The following is a 27,606-nucleotide window of genomic DNA, read 5'->3' as shown; positions in this document are numbered from 1 at the left end:
AGCTTTCCTGTTTAATTTTTATGGCATAAGTCTGTGATTAAACAAATGTATAATCAAAAGTTTACTAATCAAAGAGTGATCCCGGGGCCCTGGTACAATCTGTAATCTTTATCTGGGAATTTAATTCCAGGTTAACAGACTAGTCTGAAACCTCAGGTCTGCTTGTGGCCACGGGGTTAACATTGTAACAAGTCGCTGTTGGAATGAGGGTATCAAACAGTTTCCTCAGAGACGATTTTATAGGCTGTTTTAATGTATCACCGGGCACAGTGTAACTTGTTATAAGCAACCCTGCGTAGGTTTTTTATTGTTGATGTAATATATTGTTGGGTGTGAAAGGAGTTAAATTGAAAAAAAAATATTGATTGGAATCTACGTTAAGATTATTGGCATTTAGCAGACAGACTTACATTAGTTACAGTCCCCCCCCACAATGTTATCCATTTATACAGCTGGCTATTTACTGAAATAGGATCCTTTCGGTTACGAGTCCTGCTCCTTAACCACTATGCTATACTGCTGCCCCAGATAATTAGTATGGTTATATATTCATTGTATACCCAATGTTGGGAGCAGGGACCCAGCTCTTCTGCCCACACACAGCTTAGGCTCTGTATATAATCACATACCCCTACAGGAACAGGTTCCCTAACCCAGCTCATCCTGTTACATGTCAGTCACATTTATACAGTGGTTCAAGCAAGAATACTGGGCAACAGATGTACCTTTACTTGTGATTTCCTGAATGCTTTGGCTGAGTGAACAGGAGCCTCCCTGCTGGGAGATAATGGTGAATTTTATGAAGCTGTAAGAAACCTCTCTAATTCCGCTGTTGCCTCTGTCCGTATCAAAGAGCTCACACAGATCAGTTCTCAACTTTATGTGCAGGGAAACATAAGTAGTGTGCTTTCACCGGCTGTATTTGCTTTTTAGCGTAGCCAATTGAATCTGCTGAGCAGGTAGCTTAGCCATCTGCTTTATGCAGATGATATGATACAGCTTGGGCAGAAGGTGGCCTCAAAGAATTCGTAGCCAATTTTTCTTGTTCATGTTATGAACTTATAACAAACCACAGAAGGACAACATTTTTGCGCTTTTGAAAAAAAAGGACCAAAATTTCTTGCATGAGTTCTTGCTGGGGATGTGAAATTAGAATGTATTCTACATGTTCCCATAAATATAAAAGGCCTAGTGCTAGATTGTTTCTGATAAGGGCCAAAGTACCTTAACAGAGGCTGCATGTAAGATTTTAGATTGAATAATAAAGTTATCAAATAAGTAATAAGTTACTGGATACTCTGTAGGCCAGCTGTGCCGTGCATGTGTGCAGTCTGCGTCTGCCCAATTCTAGACTTTGCAGCAGGAATGAGGGGTGATTTAAGGACACGCCAAGTACCATATAATGGAGCAATACTCTATTCATCCATTAGAGCAGTAATCTGTTAATTTTCAGATAGCGCTGAGACCAACAATTGTCATCACAGAAGATATGAGACGGGAGCCCTGTGGGTTCGAGAGAAAAGGAGAGATGGCTTGACCTCAGAATAAGCCAATTACAGCATGTCAGATGAAAGAAGCCCCAAGAAAGTTTCCATTTGGAATTTTTAAGAAGAGCAGCCAGTTATGTCAGGACGTGTTTAGTTCATTCTCTGAGACAAATGGTATATGGGAAGAGGTTATAAGGTGACGGATTGGTTAAAAATGGGGCTTCTTCAAAGCACAGTGTAGAATTGGCTACTGTGATTTGTCTCAAATGCAAATAAAGGACCTGTTCTCATCAAGGAAGATGTTTCTTCTGAGTTATACGTCACCCTCAAGCTGCCTAGAAGTCAGAAATCTGTACACAATTAATAAGATATTTTCCCCCCTTTGTAGGCTATTGAATTGGGACATTTTAGTCCTCTTGCAGAGGAAGGCAGGATTTGTGCTGTGTGTAACTTGGGAGAGATTGAAAATGAAATGCATCGTATATTCTGCTGATGATGATGTGATGATTTCCGTGCAGAATTGTTCAATGGTATTTCAGGCAATCTGGCGTCCTCTGGCAGGATAATGAGGTGCACTGTTAGTGGTTGTTTATGGAAGGGGCTTTTGAACTTGCTGCTTTTGTTCATAATGCATGGAGTAGGAGGAGAATGCGTTTTATCAGCAATTCACCTTTTATGCTTTGTGATAAAACAGAGTGCCTGTCTTTTTATCTTTGGCTGAAATGTAGTGCCTGTGTTTGCTAATGACCTTATGATGTTTGTCTCTTGAGACTCAGTTTTTTTTGCATTTTAAATTGTGCCGGACATACAGGTGACTTTGCAGCTAGATATTATTGTGATGAATGAATGGAAGAATGACTGAATGAATAAATGAATGAATGAATATTTTGCAGTCATCTAAAAAATACCCAAGAATGTTGCCAAAGTGGGTTAAGGTTTGTGCTAATGCTGTGTTTTAATTTATCTAGCTAGCCATGTTGCCAGGCACATGATCTCCATCAGCCCTTTTCATGGATTGGTCATGTCATTCGCATTTCGCATCTCCACTAAGGAGGATTTGTTTTTTCCACTTGACAGCATCAAAGAAGCTGTGACGTACATCAATGCGATCGACCTGAACAAGTTTTCCAGGCTTTTGTCCCGTATTCTTCAGAAGCTTCACCTTAAGGTATTGCATACGTCAAGTTACGGCTGTGGTGATAGTTTCTCTGTTGGAAGCCAACGGTATGCATTGCTCGGCTCATTAAGCTTGGAATAGCTTTGCAGTTTCTCCTCCCACTTATATGCTGCATTGCTATTAATGTTATTCATTGATATTTTCTGAAACTGCCTTTCTGTATGACTGTTGGTCTATTTCAGCAGGACTCAAGACAGTAATCAGCTTCCCCATTTTTGTGGTTGTCATGGAATGACACATTTGATCAGATGCTTTAGCCTCCTGCCGCAGTGAAAGCCTGCAGTCTGCTGTGACTCTGCAGGGCCAGGCCTGCTGGGGTTGGACAGTTTAAGTATTTGATTTTGGTCTCTGCAGGCAGAGCGCTCGTTCAGTGAGGAGGAAGAGGAAAAACTACAGAGCGCGCTGTCCCTGGAGAAGAAAGCCCTTAATCTCGTCCTGGAGACAGTCTCTTTCATTTTAGAACAGGTTAGTGTTCTGAAGTGATGTCATACCTGCTATCCCCTATAAGAATGCCCTCAAGATCGGAAGATACTTCTGGTGCTCATGCATTCTGAAATCTTTATTCGGTATTTACAAGGTTGATATCATTGTTTGTTTCATTGTTTGAGGAGTACATTGCAGTGGCCACCACACAATTGACCTCAACCTGACAGACTATTATTGGGATGAATTGGAAACTAAAGCAGAAATGGGTTAAGGCCAAGAAGACACCCTCTTCAGCGGTGGAGCTTACAAATGCTTTAGAGACTTTCTACAAGAAATTAGGGGACGGTTTTCCATGGTGAATTGAAGGAATCGTTAAGGCCAAAGGTTTGCCAATGTGCAATTAATTTCCTTGAATGAATACATGTTTTATTCATAACTACCCATGTCCCATGACTTTTGGTAGGACAGTTTATAAACAAAGCTCGCTAGCACAAGGCTGATATGCCGGAAATTCTAAACTTTGCTAATACAGTGAAATTGCTAGTAAACAAGCTAGTGATAAAATAAAATCAATGCACTTAAATTATTTATCACCAAAAAAATTACCTTGCCCAGTACAGTGAAGAGGCAACTCTTCAACAAACACTCTGTGTTATGCAGTGGGCCTACCATACTTGATAATCAGTTGCAGTGCTGAGGTAATGATTTTTGATTAGGTAGTTAAGTTCTGGCATGATAAAATGACCAGATTGGTAGAGTCAGATCACCTTTTAAAAATGACATCTCCTACTGTGCAGTGTATCACCCCCTCCCCCCCTCCCCCCCCAAGATACTGGTTTTTAACTTGGTCAAGGAAGACAACCTCCTGACAGTGTGTCAATAGCACTTCTAGTAGAAACCGGCTTTATTCTTTGATCTTCCATCCTAGCGCTAACCGAGTCCAGCCCTGCTTAGCTTCAGTCGTTTCATGAAAAAGGGTTATGGCTGTCGCTTTGATTTAGGCCTTCCATTTTGACTACTGTTACTTGCTGTACTCCCGGTCTTCTTCTGGGGATTTGGATACTCGTGGGGAGTGACTTGAAAGCAGCTGAAGCTGTATTTCCTTCTGTCAGATGTTCCTCTGTGCAGATACTGCACCTTGTGTCAAATATATGGAATGAGTGTCTTCAGGAATAAGGGTAGTTTTCCAAGCCTTTCCTATAATAGATTCCAGCTTTTTGTTGGGTGCCTCATGTCTGAGACTATCCACCAGCCTGGCAATAATGGCCACCTTTTATAACATGTACCTCTCAGGAAACATTCAGTCTCAGCGATGTACTTTATTGACAGAAAGCATGGCTGACTTGTCAGAACATTGTTAAGTCAATAAATAGAATCCTTTAAAGGTTCTTAATGGTAACCTTTTAATATTTGACAGCCATTTTTCAAAGCCTTTGACTTGCCAAGTGGAAAAAGTAATGAGCCACAAATTAGCTCCATTGTTCTGTCTGAATTCATGGTCTAAAGTGACACCATAATCGCTGCATGAGCTGACATTTCGATGTGGTGAGATTCCCTCTGGAGATCCTTGGATGAAAAGGGGAAGCTAATGTAAAATCATGACAATATTTATAAAGTAAAACCAAAAATTATATATTAGGTAGACTTGTCCTTTGATATTAATCGAAAACATGTTTTCACAAATGTCAGCTTTCTTGAAATGAAAGAAATTCAACTCAGAAGTAGACGTCAATATCTTATATAAGCCCGGTAGTGCAATTGTGGTAGATTAAAATGACTTGCCTTGTTATTTGTGCACTCTTTTAAATGTCAGTTTTTGATGTTATATGAACTGTATTAATTTTTTAAAAATGTTTATTGCATGTAATAAAATGTTTTATGACACAGAGCTTCAAAGTGCCTTAACATCTAAGTTTGTACAATAGGCTATCTGTTTCGCTTGTCCTGAATTGCTGTCTCCTGTGTTTTTGATGGAAATGCCAGACCTTACGTTAGCGGTCAGGGACATTCAGTGCATTTATCTCTGCAGGCTGTCTACCACAATGTAAAACCCGTGTCCCTCAAGCAGCAGCTTGAGAACATCCATCTTCACCCGGACAAGGCTGAAGCCTTCTCCCAGGCCTGGGCCCTGGCAGGCCCGGACACCATCGAGAAGTTCAGGCAAAGGATATTCGCCCCCAAGAAGGTAAGGACCGCCAGCTACAGCCTTTTCCAGAAACACACTTGATTCCTCCACGTTGAGTCATTGTAATGCAGGCTGTCTGTTTTGCTGATATTCCTTCAACCGGGTAGGGGTGAAGAACAGAGCAAGGCAAGAGAGGGGGGGGCACCCTCATGTCTGAGCAACTCCGAGCAGCCTCTCCTGGCAATGAGTTTTGCTTGAGGGCAAGATGGTGTCGTGGTTTAGACACATCTGAACTGCAGCGCCACTGTCACATTGACAGACGCGCACCGCCGACACCTTTGAAATTCAGACGTTGAAAACAGCATTTTAAGCCTTACAGGCACACCTGCAGGTGGGTTTCTGTTTTTTATTACCCTTTGGCAAGGATGACATCATCACAGGTGGACTTGAATGTAAAAAGCCTTTTGTCAATGTGGTAACTATATCGCTAGTACTGTCAACAGCCCGGAAAGACGACACCGTCAGCGATGAAAAACTTCTGCGGTGAAAAAGTACTGGAATGCGACTCGGAACCTCACACAGGGTGTGATGCAACAATAGCCTCTGCAAAGGTCATAGCGCTTGGGCCGTGTTCCACGGCAAATTGTCCTGCCCGGGAGACTGAGTGCCTTTTCACACCTCTTATATCACAGTGGCGTGAACATACAGGGCGTGCTCGGTTTTTAATATGCTAGCAAGTGCCCCATAAAACACTTAACGGTGTTCCTCTTCACCGGCCAGTTAATCCATCACACCGTGAAGTCAGGTTGATGTGCCATCCAACAATTCATCAGCCATTTAGCGCTCCCGGGTGCTCCCCATTGTTGGGCTAGCAGCACCCGTCACGCTAATGCCGTTTTGTCGGTGTGTTTGCCGTACATTTTTTTGTGCATTTTATTCACTCAAAAGGGGCAAGGATTATATATGGTTGTGTATGGTTGTTTGTGCGATGTTGATTCTAGCTAGATCCGGTGGATTCCCTGTGATGATCAGTTTTGACAGTGTAAAATTTGCATGCCTTCTTGTTTAGTTTTTGTGTATGTCAAAATTCAGCATGCAGTATAGTTTTCTGCTTTTTTTCAGATTGCTTGTTTGTCCAGCATGCTGCATCCAGCCTAGTCGAGAAAGGAGCAAAGAAGCATCCCTCTGTCGTACATGTGTGAATACCACTTTCGCAGCTATATAAAGAAGCAGGGCCAAATTAGTTGAATTTTAGTGGCAAATGTTTTACTGTTAATGATTATGATGATGATTATCAGCAGCTAACAAGTTAATATCGTAGTCGCGGTGAGAAATTGCTCCTGTGCTTGCACAAATTGTTCTTTATAGTTTTGAGTTATTGGTCTGGGAAAATGGTATTCTCCTGTATTCCAGCTTTGCCTATTTATGGTTAACAATTGGTAAACAAAAATAGTTCTTGCGTCTCGCAACAATTAGAAAGTGGAACTGCAAGTCACAAAGTGAGGATGGTGATGCAGCAGTTGCAAAGTGTAGATGGTGATGTAAGAGTTACAATGGGAAATCCATCTGACACATGTTCAGAGGTGATCTGTTATGTTCTGTGTCTGCCGCTGTTCCTGTGGCTTTATTAGATGTAGCTGTGTCCTAGTCACGCTGGATCGGAGCGTCTGAGAAAGGATAAAATGGAAGTGTAAAGTAGTAATGTAACTCACAAACATTTTCACAGTTACAAAAGAAAACCATAAAAGCGAGAATGGTAGTATAACACTTTGAATGTGAAGGAAATGGGACTGTTACAAACAAAAGACAGTGTCATTTCAGTGTAACAGTTATAAAGAGAGAATGTTAAGGTAGTGGTTACAAAACGACTCTGGTAATGTAATGATGTAAAATGTAAATGTAAAATAGTAAAATTAACTCACAAAGTTGACTTTAATGGAACAGTCACAAAAGAGAACAGTAACTGTTAATAAAGTGGGAATGGTAGTGTAACACTTAAAATGTGAAGATGGAAATGGGACTGTCACAAAGAAAGGATAGTTCCATTTCATTGTAACAGTTAGAAAGTAAGAATGTGAATTTAATGGTTACAAAATGAGGTTGGTGATGTAATGATTACAAAGTGAGTAGTAATGTCACTGTTACAATGTCAGAAAGATGTGAATTACAAAGTAATGTGTACCAACTGTTTGAGTAGCTGTGTGTCTTTGGAGTTGCTGCAGTGCATCGCGGTGTGAACATTGCTAGCTGCACGTTCAACATTTTGTGTGGAAATGCGCCGGCAGTGTTACAGTGAGGACGTCCCTTTGTTTCGCAGCTGGAGCACGTTGGGTGGCAGCTCAATCTGCAGATGGGCCAGTCCATGCAGGCCAAGCTGAAGGCCCCCCATGCGGTGCTGGAGCTCGGGGTCGGCGGCGAGGACGGAGAGGTAAAGGCCCCGCGCTGTTTAACCAACAAAAATCCGACGCTCCGCCGTCACGCGCGCGCGCCCGCGGAAAAGAAACAGCGGGGCTGTTTACTCAGCCCTGTACTCCTGGGATCTCCTTCAGCCTTCAAATAGATGCTAATTCTGCACGCGTCTCTGAAGACCGAGTCGGGGAGGGAGGGAGGGGATAGCTCGTTAATGGTGGCCTCTAGGGCTCTCGCTGGCTCGCTGTCTTTAAGGACCCCACTCGTCAAGTACAGTCCACGTCTGTCGGGCCAGGCCACGTCTGCACAGCGCTCCCCATCTGGAAGAATGGAGAGAAGAGAGAGAGAGAGGCACGTCCGCGCGCTGGCTCCCGCTCGCCGAGCTTCCCCCATAATCCTCGGTGAAAGCCAGAGGCTCACATGCTCGATAAGCAGATGTGGGATCAGACTTCTTAGAAACAGTGTCAGGTGCTTTTCTCTGATAGTCCTGGGTTTCTGCATAGGTGGTTAGCACTGATGTGGTTTGTGTGGCCAGGACTGGAGCCGGACCAAGCACCAGTCTTTGATGATGGATAGACCACCCACAGTCTGGGCTTTTTTTTTCTTAACCGTAGAGAGAGTGGAAGGGAGTTGTAATAATAGCACAAACCCCTGAGTGCTGTGCTGTGGTCTGCAGCAACATTGGCAGACGTCTTGGTGCCGTGGGTTTTTGCAGTGCTGGGATAGCTTTTGGTGTACCTGGTGCCCCAGTTAGTTGACCTGATGCTGTGAGAGTCAAAATTTATTGCATCTCCCTGGTTTAGAAATTCGAAGGTCTTTCTTAGGTCAATTTTCTCTTTATTACTTTGCTTTATTCCAATATACCTCGTGCTTATTTATCATATCACATTCAACTATCTCTGAGACATTTTTCTTTCTTGAGCATTTGCAAGCTGATTATTTTTCTTGTGGATCATTGCCAAGCGATTGTGAGTGTCTTGTATAGCCATGGATATCTCTTCCTAGCAAGTGTAATTTCTTAAAACAGGAATTCATTTATTTGAATCTACTGACATGTCCCCTGGTGGGAATTAAATAAAGCCTAGAGCAAGACAAGGTAATGAGAACAGTAGCTACAGTTTGCCATAATTTACATCAAAGATGCTATTCTTTTTCTGCTCAAATGGGGGCACTGTTGCCACACACCAGTGATAGGATCTGTAAGGCTTTGTTCCCAGCCTCTGGTGGAGGCAAATTGTCTATATGTTATTCAGATGGTAGGTGCTTTATATTTGTTTTGTCTCTCAAAGTGTAGACCTTGAATTTACATTTCTGGCCTGTATTCCGTGGTCCTCGGTTGCTTCTTTTATTGTTTTTGTTTCATTTTACTGATTGTTGCCAATACATTTTTGACATCATGAAATCACAGCACCCGCAATACAAATAGTGCTTTGTTGATAGAAACATATGGAACTCTCTAAGCCAAGCTATGACTTCAGTATTATACTTGTTATAAAGCATTAACCATAAAACCACAGTTATTTAGATTTAAATGTGTGTGAAATGTGCATAAAATATAATCTTATCATATGTAAACAAAGGTAAGAGTATATGAATAAATACAATATACACAGGTTTTATCATATAAATGGTGACACTGAACAGCATGCTCAATGTATGTGATTTGGCTTGAAAGTGGGTGAAAATTAAATGTAAATCTGTTCTTTCAGTTTATGTAATACTTGTAGTAATGCTTGTACTTGTATGTATTTTTCTACTAAATTTAATAAATCTCTAGTTTGCTGATTTAAATGCCTAATATTATTCTGAGGGAAAACTATCACTAGCTGGAGTGAGTCCATAAGATTGCTGTATTTATCATTGTGGTAAGGATTGCATCCAAACCTGTAAATAGTCGCACATCAGTTTTACGAAAATATTAGTCTAGAGGTGTTCCATGTATGTTTACAAGACTGCATAGCATGGGTGAAAGGTGTTAGAGGACAACTGTGCATTCATGATTTAGAGTGTAAGCAACCGAGGAAATCTCAGATCCGATTGCTGTGGTTTTTAACCAGTAGGGAGTAGAGTGTTTGAGTTGGAAGGCTAGAGATATTAAACATGTGTCTCAAAACACAGGTTAAATACCTGCTGGAAAGAGTTTGGCCTCTCAGAAACAGCAGATGCTCACAGACTGATGTTGTTTTTGAAAAGACTGACAGATAAATCCAAGAACTGCACTGGGGCTTCTTTTCCTGTTTTTCGTCTCCCTAAGCACCAGCCATTGCTCATCGTTCTAAATATACCCCACGCTGAAGAACCTTTCATGTATTATACATGGTGTTTGTTGAAGTTCTTTATTGTAGCATTCATTGCACGCGGTTACTTTTGCATGCATTGGTGAGGAGTTTTATGGAATACCTTGCACAGGTTTACCTCATATTTGTGCATTTTATGAGTTGCAAACCGACTATGAAGGTTCTAAATTGATGATGGGTATTTGCCAAGGCTGAGACATGCTATGTCTGTGCGTTAAATAAAAATGGTTCTTGACAGGTTGAAAGGTAGTTTGTGAGGCTCTGTAGATGGTTGTTCTGTTTATAATTGCCTTTTTCTAACGAAGTTAAACATGACTGGATTTGCCTCAGTTTCAATCTTCCAGGCCGTACATCCCATTAATTCATGGGCGTACTGGAGTTACCTTAGAGCTGTGGGTCCATAACAGAGGCTGTAATTCAGCTCATGCATGCAAAGCAGTTTTAAGATGTAATCGTAGCATAATTCTATCCATGTGCTGTAATATAGGAAGATGCCTTTTACTCTCCTGTTTACCAAAGGGAAATTAGTTTTAAAAAGTTGGGTTTAGGTGCTTGAGTTTGTTTATAGATACATAAAGATTAGCTGGTTTCTAAGATGTATGACATGATTAAACGTGAACATCTGTATATTATGAACCACTGACCTGTGTGTTTTTCACATTGATTGTGCAATTCAGATTAAAACACATGAGAGAGATCAAGATGAACATTTCCTCCATAGGCACTTTGTTTATACTTCTTGCACTCGGGTCATGACAGAACTGAACCCGGAATCCAGCAGCATTAAGTGGTTGAGCTGTGGTTGCAGGTTGTGTTCATTGCTTGTGCTTTTTGATGGGGAGCATTTACTTAGGTGTTGCATTGCTTTGTGTACAAATTTGGATCAGATGAGACGCACAGTCAAAGTCAAGTATTTGACATATGCATTGCATCACACTCTTTGACTGGTTCCGAAGTGTGTGAGCTCCGGAATGGAATCTTTTTGTGTTTGATTGTGCACCTGGAACATTTGCGGCTCGGCATGTCTGGGAAAACTGGTGAAAACTTGACAAGTCTCATAACAACAGTATTTTTGCTACAGGTGGAATGCTGTTATCAGTTAAACTCATACTAGGTTTTTTTATGTATGCTTCTTCATCTGAATTTTGAATGCTCTGTTTGTCCATTGGAATGGTTCTCATCTGAAAATGAATGTCAATGTGTCAGATTAGATTCTAACCAGACCATTTCACCAGTTGTATGCTCAAGGCTTCATTTCTTTTAACTCCCTTTCAGACTGCAACCTACACCCATTTCCTCTGCCTGGATAGCCTTCAGCTTGACCTGACCAGGGATAGTAAAGACAAAATTAATGCTCATGATTGAGCAGCTTTGGTTACTTTTTTTGTTTTCTATTTATTGCAGTTTCCATATTCTATTCTGTAAATTCCAGCATTTTTTGCAAAGTTGCATCTGATTCTCTTTTGTTAAACATTCATAATTGTTATCAAAGCATCTACTTGAAAGGGTGCTGATTAAAATTTGTTTTCTTTGGGTTCAGCCACTGAGGAGCGGAAACTCTTTGTCAGAATTCACATAGTGAAGGCTGTGACCTCATTTATTATCACCCCAAGATAAAGAACACAATTAAATATCCCATTTTGACTTGTGAAGAGGCACTGTGATCATTTCATTCAGAGCCATCTGCAGTTCTGACATCTTTGCCACTGATAAAAACAACACTGTATCCCATTCACTGCTGTGTAGGAAGTTATAAAGAGGGGGTTTTAGGAAGAACAAACTAGCAGTGTTGGAAAGGAAACCCAGTAACGGCACCTTGCCCTGTAATTTGGGGTATTTATTAGGGGTTTGCTGAGTATTCTGCAAGAATAAGCATTCATGGCTGATGCGGCTTCTTCTATGAGCAGTAGTACTAAAAGAATAATTAGGGCTATTGTTCATACTCAGTAAAAAAAAAAAAAGGAAAAGAAATCTGGTGGTTCTAACTAGACCTTTGAGAAGTGTGCTTATCAAATTAAAAAGTGGATCAGCTTCCAGAAACTGTCTGTGGCAGCAACTGGGTGAAACCATTGTCAAAGAGCTTTAATCCAGGGACTCATCAGGAGCCAGGTATTGCTCTGAGAACAGATTGCCTTCCTGTCAATAATGTAACAGCGTCTAATAAGCCGAAACACATTTCTCCGCTCTTTCACGTTCGAAGTTACTGACAAGCGCACTGCTGGCAGATGTTTTACAGAACTGTTAATAATAAAGATTTTTATGGAACAAAAGAGTTGACACAAAAGTTTTCTCATTGCTTATCACATTTTCTTTTTCATGTCTTGGACTGTATGACTGTTCTATGATAAGAAAGCTCTCTAGCTAGGTAATATAACTACCTCTTGGCAGGTTCTTTAAACTGTAGCCTGCAAGCTAACAAGCCATTGGGAATATAGTGCCATGTGTTCATCCATGTATATATAGTCCCTGTGTATACCCATGGGTAATGTCATTTGGTCATGAGCCAAGCATTCAGTAGACCTGTTGGCACATACAGTAGTAATCTGATGTTGCTGTATTTTGGACTAATTTTAACAAGCTGTATCAGGGTGAAATGAGTTTCATTCAGACATCTTCACCTAATTAGAGCAAAAGGAGTTTGGTGCAAACCTCATACTTTTGAAGGTGCACTCCTTTCAGAAATTACAATTTGTTATGATTTGTATGACCAGACATGGTTGAATATTGTAAGCCTTCTCCCAGAGGCTGCACCATGATCATCGTCTGCCAGTATACAAGGAACCCGACCATGTTATCATCCAGAGCTTCTCATCAGTGAACAGAACAATACCAATTGCTGTGGGGAAAAAATCTGCTTTTTGCAGCAAGCTCTTTGATTTTATCAATGTGCAGTTTGTGCTAAATGATGTTTTCTCTATCCTCCATGGAATGAACCGGTGAACATCATAGTTTTAGTTCTAGGCATCTTAATGAGAAAATTAACCTTTTTACAGCATTTCTTTTCTTTGCATGTATGTTCAGATGATTGCACCACCTGACATTTTTGGATGTTGACCCTCCAAAGCTCCGAAAATGAGTAGCATCAAATAAGAGTGGCTCCTCATAACAGAGATGGAGTAGAATAATTTGATGTAGTAATTTGTTGTATTTAATTAAATTTTTTTGTAGGAAAATAATGGATTTGGACTCAAATAAGGGACATCATGTCTTTGACCATGTCTGCCATTCTTAATTTTGCATTTAAGCGCATGTCAATTTTTAAATTTTGGCTGGAGTTTTAATGAAATATTTCCCATATAGATTGTCCTAATTAAAGTATTAGTTGAGTATCTAATGATTAGAGTGAACATACTGTTAGGTATATTGTACCAAGTATATACACCAACAAAAAAGAGCTCACCTGTTGTTCATAATTGTTAGCCGTGATTGAAATAAAAAAAATTGCTCGTTATAATGCTAAGTTAGAATATTGATTGGAATACTGGTTAACTAATTCTGGGCACAGAATTTTCTTCTCACGTAGCTGGAGCTAGCTTTATGAATGCCACCACAAAATTGTTTTGCAGGATCATATTTCATTGTGTCCGATTTGAATATCACTGAAAATTCTTTTGTGTGGTTAGCTGCTCAAACGGCTGTTTATCCCTCCATGTACGAACGCGTCTTTTTACGCACGTCCACATTTGATCATTTGATCATATGATTACTGTCATATGATTACCGACGCACGTTACCAGTTAATCACGTAAATTACGAGCAGGGGCAGCGCTACTTCTCCCCTGCGCGCCTGTAGCATTCCTAGCGGCGCATCCACGCTGTCAGTCCTCCGCCGTCTCGGAGTTAAATCCCCGCAGAATTCCACAATAAACTGCCTGTCCCCGGCTTGTCCTGCTCTGCTTTCCCTCGAATGCTTTATGCTCCCATCTTTTGGGCTCCCCTCTCCCTGGTGATTTGTTTTTTGTCCTTCGGGTTCCTGTTCAGTACTCCCATTGTTGGGCGATTATCCATTCTCCTGGCGATGTGTGCAGCCCGGTGGCGTAATAGCCCCTCGCATCCTTACGGTGATGTCACATTTTGTGCCTGGCCCATTGATTTCCCCTTCCTCTCGCCTCTTCTGACCCCCAAGTCCTCGGGCGTCTTTGAGCTCTTTGGGATCCATGAATAGCTGGTACACCCGGGGTCCCATGTTTGGCATGGGGATGCGCGGGCAAGGTTGCGAAAGCCTCCGAAAATTACGCTTTTTGTTTTCCACCACCCCGGGAGGATAATTTATTTAAATTGCGCTCTAAGTTGCTCCTCTGCACTTGTTTTCAGGTTCACCCTTCAGCATGTGGATTTACACGCACACAAATACACTCAATGTTTATGCATAAATCATTTAAAAAGCTTTTCACAAGCCCGTGCTGCTTCAGGTTGGTATTTTAAGGGGTTTCATATACCGGTAAGAGCACCTCTTCCCATATTGGTGTAATTACCATGTACAGACTGGTAGTGCAGGAAGCTGCCCTTGGGGAATATGCATTTATGTATGCGGTTGACATGTTGCGATTGTATTTCATTTCCTTTTTCGTGTCATTTCCAAACAAAATGAGATACTCTTCCTTCCAGTAAGTTTTTTTTAAGTACATGCAAAACAGAGAGAATTGTCTGTTTAAAGCAACATAATATTCATATATTCATACATGACTTCATAAAGAACTCCTGTGTATGCTTGTTGTTCCGAGGGTGTGTTAGGTGAATTTAAAGTGCAGGGAGTGGAAAGATTTTGACACACGCAAGTTAGACCTAAGATCACAATGGATATTACTGTCACTGACCAGTTGGTGGGTATAACTTTCTGTTCTAGGCTTTGCCACAAAAATATTTGGTATTTCATGTTATGTTTGTGAATTGGTTGTCATGTAGTAATGCCATTTTCAGAACTCAAGAATGAAACTCAAGGAGTGGAAGGGTTTAGGCCAAGTTTCTGAGCAAATCTTGAGTTTGATCATTTCAATTGAATGTCACCCCATGGTTAGAGGATAAAAATGCAGTCAATGAACAGCATTTTGATGGAACTCAAATTCAGATGGATGGAGGGAGGGGGGTTGGATTTACTTACAGGGGAAAGGGCTGTTGTTTAGTTGAAAGGCAGTTTGATTGAAATGTTGTTTGAACTAAATGCATTTGTCAGATACGTAAGGCATTTCGTTGCTATGGCATTGGGGTCCTTAGCTATGGCTGAGCGCCATCACTACAGTATTGTAGAAGAAAGCTTGCATACATGAATTGGGAGGACTGACAAAAAAATGCCTCACATAAATAATTTTACCCACGACAGCGGTCTCCGGCTTTGATCTACATTTGACATGTTGGCCCACAAAAAGTAGGTTTTTGGAAATTTTAATCTGTAAAATCTTAATTAATTTCACATTCATTTGCATATTGGTTATTTAACTAGCTATCATTGCAAACATTGTGTTGGCTCTTATCTCGTTTTCCGCTGTCAGTTTTTTATAAATCTCATTTTCATGTGAATTTAAATTGTTGCCTGCCACTAGCCTTGATGCACAGTGGTGCTAATTCCTCATTCCAGGGGTGTCTCGGGCCATAGCCAGAGAATTATTTGCATGCCTTCTGGAGTTTTTATTCACATTACAGTGTGATGCAGATCAGAAATAATGAACCAACAGCTTCATGTTTGCACTTAGTGTTCTGATTTACTGAAGGACTGAAGACAGCTCCTTCTTTTTTTTTTATTTTTTTAAATGACAGATTCTAGAGAAACAATTGTCCAAATTCGGCGAGGCCGCGGCTTTGTGAGGCGACTGAAGGAGGCATGTCGTGTTTGTTCAGCTATGGCTCGGGGAGTATTTGCGCTGATGGATTGCACCGAGTTGAGAGGTGCAGCTGTGGACATTTGACCTGCCCGACGGCCGTTTCCCACAAGCCTACTGTAAAAACGGAGAGGGGCGCTCCCCTCGCACCCCGACGCTGCGGCGTCCGCATACCAGAAGGATCATGAAGGGTGCCTAGGCGATCATTAAAGTCGCCACACAAGAGAGGTTTTCTGCAGTTATGAATGGCAGCCGTGAGCCGTCCCCTCCCCGGGTCACTCTATACATGCAAATAATGCCGAGTGTTTCAAAATGGAGGCCTGGGTGGTTCTGTATGCGCCGGAATTTGGCGTGCCGCTGCTTCTGTCATTTACTACAGCACATTGTTTCCAGCCATTGCTGCTCTTGAAAGGGCTGGTAAATTGGCACCGGAGTAAGTGCACGTTTAGCCCGATCAAGCAAAGCTCCCCTTAATCATTTTACTATGGCTTATGGTAATACTGTGCTCGTTCACTGTTTATTTCTGCGGAATTAAATTGTTAATCTGTTTTGTATGCTCTCCAGCGTTAAGGACTTGTCATGGTTAGACATGCTTCCTGGGAACATTCTCTCTAGAAAGGAAGATTAGTTAATGCTTAGATTGTCCGGATTAGGCTAGTATGCACTTTTTTTTTTACACCAGTCTCAAGCTTGCTGCAAGTTCAGAGGGGAAAAAAGCATCCTACAATAGGATCATTGTTGTCTTTGTTTCATGTGTGACCGCGTCAGCGAGGGAGGATGATAGGAGCCTTGCATAAGAATGCTGATGTTTTTTTATCGAGCTTTCTTTTTTTTTTTTTTTAGGTGAGCAGAAAATGTTTGTGAAAATTCACAGCTCATTAGAATCTCCTTCAGAAAGGGTCAAAGAAGATTGCCACAGAGGAATGTGTTCCTTGGCATAGTTTACGGAGAGTGTGTTCACTCCTTTTAATGCAGGTTCTAAATGTATGAATCAAAAATATGTTACTTTTTTGACAGCCACATAGTCAAGCAAATGACTGATGGCAGCTTTGAATTAAGAAATGTTCTTATATTTTATATTTCACATAAACAAGTGCTATAGTTCCCCCATTCAAAATCTTGAACGGAGTATGTATAATAGATATTTCAAATACTCAGATCCTTTGAGAAATTGGTTCTGAGGCACTGTTAGCTCTTTGTCTTTCTCACTGACATTCTTGCCAGTGCCAAATGGTGTCTAGTTGTAGACTGTGACCTGACTTTCCCCTTAAAGCCCAGCCCCGTCTGCATCCATCCAGTGACTTCCGACAGAAGTCTCGTCAGGACCTGTCTGGGCAATGTGTAAGCAGAGAGGGGAGTGAACGGGTGATGACAGGAGATTACAAGACCCATCTTAACCACATTTTACATGTTGAATCTGCAAGGCTCATTGAGCGCCCTTCAGCCAATCGGAGATGCAAAGGATGTAGGGGGTACCCGGTGACATGTCAGGGGGATGGGGGGTTGTTAGCGCTAGGATGGAAATGGAAGAGAAGCAGAACACTCAACAGCCCTGTATGGAGCATTCACCTCACAAAATCCTAAGTTTGGCTCTGCTTAGGTTTGTGAAAAAAGGCTAATATTTGGAAAGACTAGAAGAAGGAAGCGTTATTCCAACTGATTGAGACCCCCGGTCTAAACTGGAACCCTTGCTTTTATGCGACTTATTGCAAAAAAAGTGAAACAGAATAACAAAGTCCATTGTGGACTGGAATGAAACCCATGTGACAAGATAATGCAAAGCATTTGTGCCAAATGTGAGTAAAATCAGGCAAAGAAAAAGTAACAAAAAATAAATAAATAAATAAAAAGAAACAACATCAGAACATTTGAAACACTTGAAAACCTAACATGGTTCTTGTATAAATGTAATTTTTTATTCAGTCATTCAACTAATATTAACCACAGACTCAAACATTGTTTCTAGTTGTACTCTTGTCACCAACCATTGGGCTTGAAAGAATTGTTGGCTCTTGAAAATCTTGTCTGTAACCTTTGTAATGGCATCTTTAATATAATTTTTTCCTTAGACACTTTTTTTGCATATAAATGATTCATCAAAGCTATGCCCAAATCTAAAAGCACTGTGCTTCCTCCTTTGAGTAGTCAAAAGTAAAAATTACTTCTTTTAAGCATATGGAAAATTGGTCATCTTTTAGCTTAAATGTAAGATTCTATTCAAATACTTCTGTTGCCGCTGCTTCTTCACTTTTACAAGCAAGGCTTTGGTTAGGTTACATTTGGAGAACTTCTTTTGTGGTTAACCACAGCTGAAGTACACATTACACAAGTCTAATCACACCTCTGGCTAAAGAAAACAGTAGGCTTCATTTTTCATTTAATCTTCATGCACTTCTAAGGCATGAGTAGTTCTGAACTTGTGAAATGGTGAGGGAGAAAATGTATTCATTGATAAGTACCCAATGAAAACATAGCACACATTACCTTCATTTCTCCATAACACGCTTTCTTTGTACAGGGTTAGAGGATGTGTTCTGAATTCTGATGGAGGGGAAAAACCCCTGACTTTTAACTTGCAACTGAAACTCAACATGTACTCATGAATACCAGAGAGATGTTTACAAATCATTCATCTGGTATGAGCACCTCCTTGACACAGCTTTTCTACCCACTAACAGGCAAATGTTGTCACCTGACTACAGTCCTAGTACTCTCTGGTTGATCAAAGTGGAGACTTTTTGCCATTTCATCTAAAAACTGTCCCTGCCCAAATAGAGACCATGTCATTTATTTCCAAACAAAGTGGTTCCCTAATTAATTCCTGGAAAATGTTATTGAACTTTTCGGGTCACTTAATATCCCCAGTTAATGTTTCAACACCACTCTGCGTGGAGTTCAAGGTAATATTATTTTATCTTCTATTCTAAATTCTGTTGCCACCATGGTGAGCCAGGCTGTCTGATGTCTGAATCTGTCAACAATCCCGGTGGGCCATAAACTGTTAAAACCACTTTTAAATACCACCCAGCGCTACGAAAATATCTTCTGTCACCCACAGGTGAGGCCAGCAAATTCCTTTTTATCTGACAAGTGCGAAGAAACTGCTGATTACTGAATCTTGCACTCAGTACACAAAATCCACATCAGAAAGCTGGTGCTTCCATTGCTAGAATCATCTTACACATGCATTCACAATATTGCCTTTGGCAGCATTTTAAAACAGATATACTGATTATACAAACCTTTCCAGTCATGTTTTTTAAAGTAAGTTGTAACACTGCATTTCATTAAAAAAAGAAAAACACATGAAATAAAAATGCTAACCTAGGGCAAGTAAAGAGGGAATCTAACCTGTACTGCCCACATTGCAAGCAGGCTGTCTATCACATGGCTAACTTCATAATTAAATGCTACTTTTCTCCAACTATGGATTGTCAGTTGCCATTGTGGTAATGCTGGCAAAAACCTGAGGTAACAAAAGTGCGGGATGGAACTGTCAGATTTTGAGCTGGAGGAAGGAATGAGGTGTCCTCACATCCATAGGGTACAATAGAAATATTGTCTGAATCAGACTGGGGTGCAGCGGATGCAAACGTTTATTTTTACAGAGAAGACTAGTACGTAGTTTCATTCGGTCACCCCGACCTCTCAACAGCTCTAACCCCACAACCCTAGATGTCAGATGAAGTCACACGTTGACCGTAACATATTCCTCCCAGCAACGTAAAGGGCTGACCCCAGAATGCATAGTAATATTGAGGAGAAAAGAAAACAAACCCTACACACAGGATGTTCTTCAGCATAGGTTCTCAATATAAATACAGGCACAGCACACATTGACCATCACACCAGAAACGCTGAAACGGAATATCTCTTTGAATTCAGTGAATGTTCCACTTCCAGGTGTTGGTTCATTATGTGATGGTGCCAGAAAATGTGTAGGGGCTCAACAGCTTGTGCCAATAAATCCAAATATTAAGATAATTAACTGTGAGCAGATTGCCAGTATTTCTGTTTTTTTCTGTTCACCCTAATTTTGGCAGACACAAGGTATTCCTTAAGTGTGAAACTTCTCAAGTCAAAGGGACTGTTAGAATATGCTGAATGGTTCAACACATGGGCCAATACCTTATTTTAAACCGCAGGTCCGGCTACACCTAAAAGGAGCTGCCGCATCTGTGTTTCCACATGTCATGTCATTTCTCATGTCAGGTACAGAGAAAAAATGAGGGAATCTGAAAGCATGTAAGGTACTGTTGCCTTCCTAATGCTAACTTTGACCAGATTATGTCAGGTGAAGTAGGAATACATTTACAGAAATACCTTATGTCATTTCAATTTTCATTTCTCATTTTTCACTTAATAAAATACCAAACTTTTCTGAATTAATATAGAGGAAACATGTCCGTATAGCTAAATAACAGCATAGCTGACAGTGTCAGATAACCTCAAGCAGGTCTTTATCTAGATTAACTTATCTGACAGTCATAGTGTAGCAAATGGCGCTTTTGTAATAACCATCTCTTTACTGTTTATGCATATGTTTCTGCCGTTTATGTGCTGTACAAACAGCAGCTAGTTATCACGCTGTAGGTATAAACAATGAAGGCATTACAGAAAAAAAGTTGTGTTTTAATCTATATGGCAGACGCAGTGGTGTTGAAGAGTAGATGAAGTGCTGCATTCCGGTCGCCTCATTGCCGTCACTACAGTAATGAATTCTGTGAAAGTGGACTTTTATATTCTTTTTTCAGCGCGGCAGCATGATTCGTCTGAGAAAGCATGATTTATATTATAGCAGCGATGCAGGTAAAGCCATCAAGGCTGCTATGCCCGCTATGTGCCAAGGCACTTACCGAAGCTGTAAATACACGCACATTGTGGCGAGAAACTGCTCCCATAACCAGATGGTTTATCCCTGTAATTAACTTTGTTCTTTGCAACAATACGTGTCTGTAAGATGCATTATGTGTTATCAGCGCTGGCAACTTTGAAAGAAATGTCTTCAATTAAGGTTTGTGTACATTACCCTGTCTCCGCTAAGTATTCCAGCCTGTATTTTCTCTAATGCAGTAGCTGCCGATAGTTCCATGTTATGCGTTTGCATACAGGCTGTAATAATCTTGACCTCACTCAGTAGTGCTTCATGGAAAATGAGGAATTGGAATGAGATGCCTGTTCTTTGTTTTGTAATGTAGTGGGCTTGCGATGTGCATGCTTTTGCTGATTTTGTCATGAATAAAACCACATTTCTGCCAAGATTTTCATTCTGCGCTGAGGGTATGTTGTGGGAATAACCCAATTACATATTTTTTTTATTAATTTTTGTTTTGTGTATTATATAGCCACATTTGGAACATAAATCATCTCAATTTAAAGCCTCTCACTGTTTAAATGCATCAGTTTCTCTCAAAAGTGGTGCCGGTGGTTTTGTGTTCTAAATCAGTCTGTCTTTTCTATAGCCTCGCTATGGAGGCGGACTGTTTTAATCACTGTAAACTGTTTAGATGCTGCAGGAGCCCGGGATTGAATGAGTGGAAATTGTTAGATTTTCTGCGTGAAACACTGTATGAAATCTTCGACCAAAAGATGAGTCAGTCAGTATAAATAGACAGAGTGAATGCCATGAATCGATTATGAAGGAGAGAGCGTTCTTTTTATCACCATGGTGCTGTGCAACAAATACCACATCTGCATTGCCAACACATTTTGGACAAACAATGTACGCAACCAAAAAAGAACAACATATAATGAATTTCTAGTCAAGTCAATTCTAATAGTAATGCGATATTGGAAAATATCCAAAAATGGTTAGAACAAATGTCACTTAAGATAGAAGAGGTAGTCCCCTCAATATCCCTGTTTAAATTTGTGTAACTGTGTATAAAATCCCTATTTCTTGACACTTTAGTTTTAAAAATAACTCATTTATAGCCTCTGAAATCAATGCATAAGTCTTTCCTCTCTAGCTTGCCAGGTCAGCTTGGGTCAGCGGGTCTCTACAGTCTGTGCTCATTGATGTACCTTGGTGTGCTTTGTCTGTTGTCTTTGAGGTTTTTGTTTTGTCTCAGCCATAGTTTAAGTATCTTCTAAGACCCGAGAAGTTCAGACTTTTCATTTCTTTCCGCGTGTGCCTCGGTCAGGAGTGCGATTTTGTCAGCACTGTGATGTCATCTCTCTGGCCCCGAATGCACGCCCGTTTGCTCCCTGCTCTGAGTTCTCCCTTGTAGTGGAAGAGTGCCTTAGACAGGCTACCGTGTCCCTGGAGCGGTCCCACGCTGAAGCTGGGGCGCTTAATAATGCACACCTAATGATTATTTAAAAGGGACCGAGATGAGAGGGAGGGCGAGCGGGAGAGCCTGCCCAAAGAGTATCCCGAGACGGGGCCCGCGAGGAGCGCTCCGAGGCCCGCCGCCGCTTCCCCCGGCGCTCGCTGTCGCCCGCGCTATCAAAACCCGCGCGCGGACCTTTGTTTGCTGCAGGAAGATGAATTATAGATACGGAATGCAGCATCAATATGTCACTTCATGCTCCGTGTTCCGCATCACGTTGCACCCTGGGAAATGGCTCAGAAGGCTGACATATTTATCTGGAGAGCCTCAGGTGACGCCCTCAGCTCTCTCCCCGCAAGGAGCTTTCCTTATTCAGTAGCCCGGGCGCGCTCTGCGCGAGGCTTCAGAAAGGCAGAGATTCGCTAGTGCAGACGTCGGGGTGATTGATGAAAATGAAGATTTAACAGCTGATCCCGAAGAGGTGCCTGTCTTGCTTACAAATCACGCAACCTGTGTAGCTGCAGCTTGCAGCTGGGGTTTTAGTAGTTCAAAGAAGAGCTGCCATTATGAAAAAAAGCACTTAATCATTCACATGCTGCTACTGTTTTTTTTTTAGTCATTTTCCCTCTCAAATTCTTTATTTGTTAATGTCCTTTTGGTTCAGTTCCTCCTTGTGGTCAGCATGTACTGTGTCTTTTGTAGCTGAAGTTCATCTGTTGTTGTCTTCACTGTATGCAAATTCTGCCTTTACTTTGCGGTGGTTGAAAGTTGAGGTTGAAAGTTGCTGTCATCCAAGAACTCCACTAAAGAACAGGGGACCCTTCTTTGTAACTCAAAACAACCTTCACCAGATTCAATGGGGAATTTAGGTGTTACAGTAACTGCTGGTGGCTTCTGTTAGATCCTTTAAAAGAAAAAAAAATACTCAGAAAAACCCCTCTGTAGTCTTAGAAGAAAAGTGCTTGTCTATTCATGAAGATTTTGTTATTGGTATCCATGCAATAGTGTGATGTTGTTAATCCGTGTATTTTGCAACATTAAATTGTGTGTTTGCTTTCCTTATCCAGGGTACCTTTGAATGCTTATACCTCCAAGCTTATAAAGGCTTTCACAACTTTTGGCTCTCATATTTTCTGTAAGCCATTTATACTGGAGAAATTGAGGTAAAGTAGCTGGTTCAAAGTTAATGTGCCAACCTGGGATTTGAGCACATGATCCTCAGCCCCTGAGTTGACATTTTTTCCACTGCCGAAGTCGTCTCCAGGTTGCCACTCCATCATTTCGTGTGGCAGAAGTGGTTTTTGGTCTCTAATGTGGACGGTTATGCATGAATTATGCAGTTATGCCTGAATCTCAGCACCAACATTCTCCTCGCTGTTCCACGGAACCCTGTTGATCCTCGTGTTAAAAGGTCAAGCAGTCACAGAGGCTTCTGGTAGATGTTTCAATGTACAAGTTTGTAATCACTTCAACATTGCATTTCCCTCAGTACCTATCCATTATGCACCCTTGCAAGTTCTTTACACAACAGATGACCACTACCTGCACCTCAAATCATGTAATGATATAGGTAAGCCCTTCTTGCAGCTCCCATTTCCTATATTACATGAAAGGGTGCAAGATGAAAAGCCGGCTCATATTTTCTTGGGTACGCTTAAGTCAGCAACGGCCACAACATCAGCAGCAGACAGGTGCATTGCACCTGCATGCATGTACAGTAAGACTCCTGTGGCAGTCCTTTCTGTGCTAAGAAGGCCTGATGTTACCCCATGGCTACTTCAGTATGTTCTGCCAAGAACACTAACCATTTATGTCTAACCTTGAATAGCAAACGATCTGTGCCCTTCAAGCCGTGTCTGCAGCTTGTTAGCGTACATTAAATCAGTATTTCTCAGCCCTGGTCCTGGGGACACACCATGTATTCTGGTTTCCTTTCAAGCTGAGCTCTTAATTAGTTTAATTTGATTGAACTGTTAATGGAATGCTGAATGCTGATGGGTTCGGTTCATGACTGTGTGCTATTAGTCCTTTGTGTAAGAGCTGTTCAGTTAAAAGGGTGTTAACACTAACAGGAAAAAAACAGGGAAAGTTATTTCCTCAACTTGTTTCTGTTTAGTTGTGACCACAAATCCTCTTTTTGTCATGATGGTACCAGATCCAGTAAACCTGCGAACTGGCTAATTGCAAAACAATGAATAAACAAGAATAATTTTTTTTTTCCCTGTCGAAAGAAACTCTGTTTGAGGAAGGGCCTGTGCGCTTTAAAAATGAAACTTTGTCAGGTAGAAATTAGCATAGATTTCACAAAACCGCTCCAAACGATGAAAAACAAACTGTCCACAGAGATGAATATTTTTGATCATTTTCTTTCAGGATTTCAAAGGCATTATGTAGGTCAGGGGCATTGGGAGCACTTCCCACTGTTTTTGTGTGGCAGGTACTTCACAGAAGATGGCGGTCTGTTGAGATGGTACTTTAGCGGCACCAACGACGATTAAAGTTACAGTTTGTTTTTCAACCTTTAATTGACCTACATTGTTGGCATGGCCAGGGTGTAAAAGGCGTACAGTATGTTAAGGTGAACTTGAGTGATCGAATGTTGTCTTCAAAGGAGGGAGCACATCTTGAAAAATGATGCCCGATGTTTGTGTTTGATTGGTCACCAGGGGCCTGAAAATCAAAGCCTTTCTTTGCCTCATGCAGAAATGCAGCTATTCTCAACTGTCAGAAATCCCTGTTTTGACCGATTAAAATGCTATGCAAATGGAGTTATGGTTAATTAACAAGCATCCTAGCTTCAGATAAACATGTTTTTATTTATTTATTTATTTATTTATTTTTAATGAAAGTGGTAATTCTGGGTTTCAGTCATCTTCTCTGCAGTGAAACTAATTGAAAGAAGGATCATGGGGGGTATTCATTCTAACTGGGCTTTGTCCCCAACTTTGAGTAGTGGTTTTAACATAGTATTATTTTTTTATTCTTCACACCAGTTCCCATTGATTTCGTTGACTGCTCAACTTGTAGTGGTGTGGAAGAATGTGTGAATGTCATGCTTGCCTGAATTCTTGACTTTAAAGCTCCGTAGCACTTTTTAATTTAATGCCCACTAAACGCATTTTAAGAGTGTTCATTGAAAGATTGATGATAAATTGAAGACTTTCTTCCTGTGCAGCTTCAATGACAGACTTATCTCCGCTGTTTCCCCACTGTAAAATTAGCATCCAGACCATTATGAATGGGGAATTAACATAAAAGGGGGAAGTCAAACTTTAATGAAGTGTAGTCGGCTTTTGTCATGGAGAAAATGGGAAAAAAGAGAGGACAGCCTGGTAAATTTCAAAAATAATTGGGTAAGCCTCCTTGCTGATTTAATCTAAGTAAGCAGGCGTTTAACTAAAAGGGGTATAATACTGTAAATTTAACAAGGACAGTTATCCCACCGGTTGACATCATCCAACTTTCAGTACTGTTGTTAGAATTTACCCTCGTGGTGAACTTATGGTCTAGCAATGAAAGATGAACATCTATGAAGTGCAGAGGGCTACTTAGCTGCAAAGCGGGGCCTGGATCCCACGGGAATCTCTAGAACAACTCATAAATTAAATGGCAGTTGCTCAACTTTCCTCATACTTTGTTGAGCTTGCTAAATGAAAGGCCCTTGAAGTCAGCCTAGCCCATATGACTGCATATGATCTGTCTTTTTTTCATTTTTCTTCAGAACATGGGATACAGTGTTGGAACGCTTTTACAGGGGCTATCTTAAAACTACATATCTAGTTTGAAGATGCTGGAAACTCTTAAAAAGTTTGGCGCTGTTTAAGGTTTTCTTAGAACTCGGGTATTGATTTATTCACCAGCCTCTCAAACTGCAACCCATTCTATTTATTTACTATAATTTCATAATGAGAAGCAGCAGTGATCCCCTTCAAATCGATACGAAGTTGCATAGCAGCGTATATTAAATAGTGGAAGAGAAAGGCTAAAGGCCGAACTGGGAATGAGTGATGTTTATTGAGGGCACGATGGAAAAATGGTTGACTCATATATTTTGCTTAAACCCTTCAAAACAAGGAACAAACATAATGTGAATCCCCCCTCAAAAATGTGTGGGTTTTCAAGTGTTTGCTGAACACCCATCAACGAGCTTGTTGTGTATGGTTACCTCCTTGGATCTTTTTTCCATACTGGGGAGAATATAATTTCGAATGACTTTTGCGGGGTGTGTCTGTCTGCTTTGTCTCGTAAAAGCCACAGAACACTGGTGTGTATATGTGTGTGTGTGTGGTTGTGTGTGTGGTTGTGTGTGTGTGTGTGTGTGTGTGTGTGTGTATGTGTGTATGTGTGCATGCGTGCGCGTGTGTGTGTGTGTGTGTGTATATGTGTGTGTGTGTATATGTGTGTGTGTGTGTTTGTGTATGTGTATATGTGTGTGTGTGTGTGTGTGCGTGCGTGCGTGCGTGCGTGCGTGCGTGCGTGCGTGCGTGCGTGTGCGTGTGTGTGTGCGTGTGTGTGTGCGTGCGCGTGAGACAAGGAGAGAGACAGACGTTGGTACTTGCTGGGCTGGCATATTGCGTGTTCCAGAGGACCCTTACAGAAAGTGCAGCCTAGTGATGCTGATGTTGCATGATTCCTCAGGTGTTGGGCTGAGTCCCTTTTACTCCCTGTTGTGCGCCGCTCAGGCGGTTGTGCCTGCGTAATCAAGGTGCTGTGCAGATTCCTCTTTAATTATTGATCTTATATTTTAAGCCATCCATTAAAATTGTATTCCTGTTCATACAGCTATAAGTGTTCTGCATAATATTCCTTTCATCAGCTATGTCAGGAATCCCAGTAGCTTTTCTGGTGTCTGCTGTCTGTATAGTACTTGTGATCTTAAGATGTCGAAGAGTAGCAACGCACTAGAATATTCAGATGTTTCAGGCAGGTTTCAGGAGTTGGAGATTATTTAGAGTGATATGACCTGCGGATGACCTTTATACACCCAAATACACAAGCGCGCGCACACACACACGCACACACACACACATAGACCAAGAGACAGACAGACAAGAGAAACGAATGATAACAAGGGAGAAACCAAAACAAAACACAATTGTTATCATAAACTAAAAAGAAAAGACAAATTATCTGGGTGTTTCTTCACTGTCAGAGATATAGTGCAGAGACGGATCCTAACCAAATACAGACACAGTGATTACATCCTGGCCATTCAAGCAGCATGATACAGGCTGACCTGGCGCCCAAAGGAAAACCAACCGTGTGACGGCTGTGCGACAGAGAAGAGATGGCTGCAGAGATGCACTCCCTCCTGCACTGCAATAAATATACACGCATTTGGCACACATGCATTCTTTGGGAAAAAAAAAAACAAAAAAAAAACAAAACTTCTCTTTCAAAGTTTTTGATCCACAAAAAATGGCCGTTTCACTTGGCAAAGGACACAGCCCATTTGGCTGCTATAGACAAAGCAATCTGCAGCCTGTCATTTTAGAGACACACAGTAATCAACCGTGTGTGTGTGTTTGTTTGTTTATATTATATATATACAGAATCCAAAGAATCCGTGCATCTGCGATCCTGACATTACAAATGCA

The 27,606-nt window shown here is 41.1% G+C and overlaps 1 protein-coding gene across 1 annotated transcript in view; it reads left to right on the top strand.

The window, feature by feature from the left end:
• commd10 (COMM domain containing 10) overlaps window positions 1-27,606 on the top strand; it is a 50,151-nt gene that overhangs the window by 886 nt on the left and 21,659 nt on the right. The window contains exons 2-5 of the mRNA XM_036527182.1: window positions 2,565-2,655; window positions 3,019-3,129; window positions 5,120-5,275; window positions 7,533-7,643. Coding sequence (XP_036383075.1) covers window positions 2,565-2,655; window positions 3,019-3,129; window positions 5,120-5,275; window positions 7,533-7,643 — 469 coding nt within the window. The remainder of the gene's footprint in view (window positions 1-2,564; window positions 2,656-3,018; window positions 3,130-5,119; window positions 5,276-7,532; window positions 7,644-27,606) is intronic.

This window comes from Megalops cyprinoides, chromosome 4 (genome assembly GCF_013368585.1).
Source record: "Megalops cyprinoides isolate fMegCyp1 chromosome 4, fMegCyp1.pri, whole genome shotgun sequence".
In the NCBI taxonomy this organism is placed as follows: domain Eukaryota; kingdom Metazoa; phylum Chordata; class Actinopteri; order Elopiformes; family Megalopidae; genus Megalops; species Megalops cyprinoides.
The sequence above is the reverse complement of the archived record's forward strand: the minus strand, read 5'-3'. Positions and strand labels throughout refer to the sequence as shown.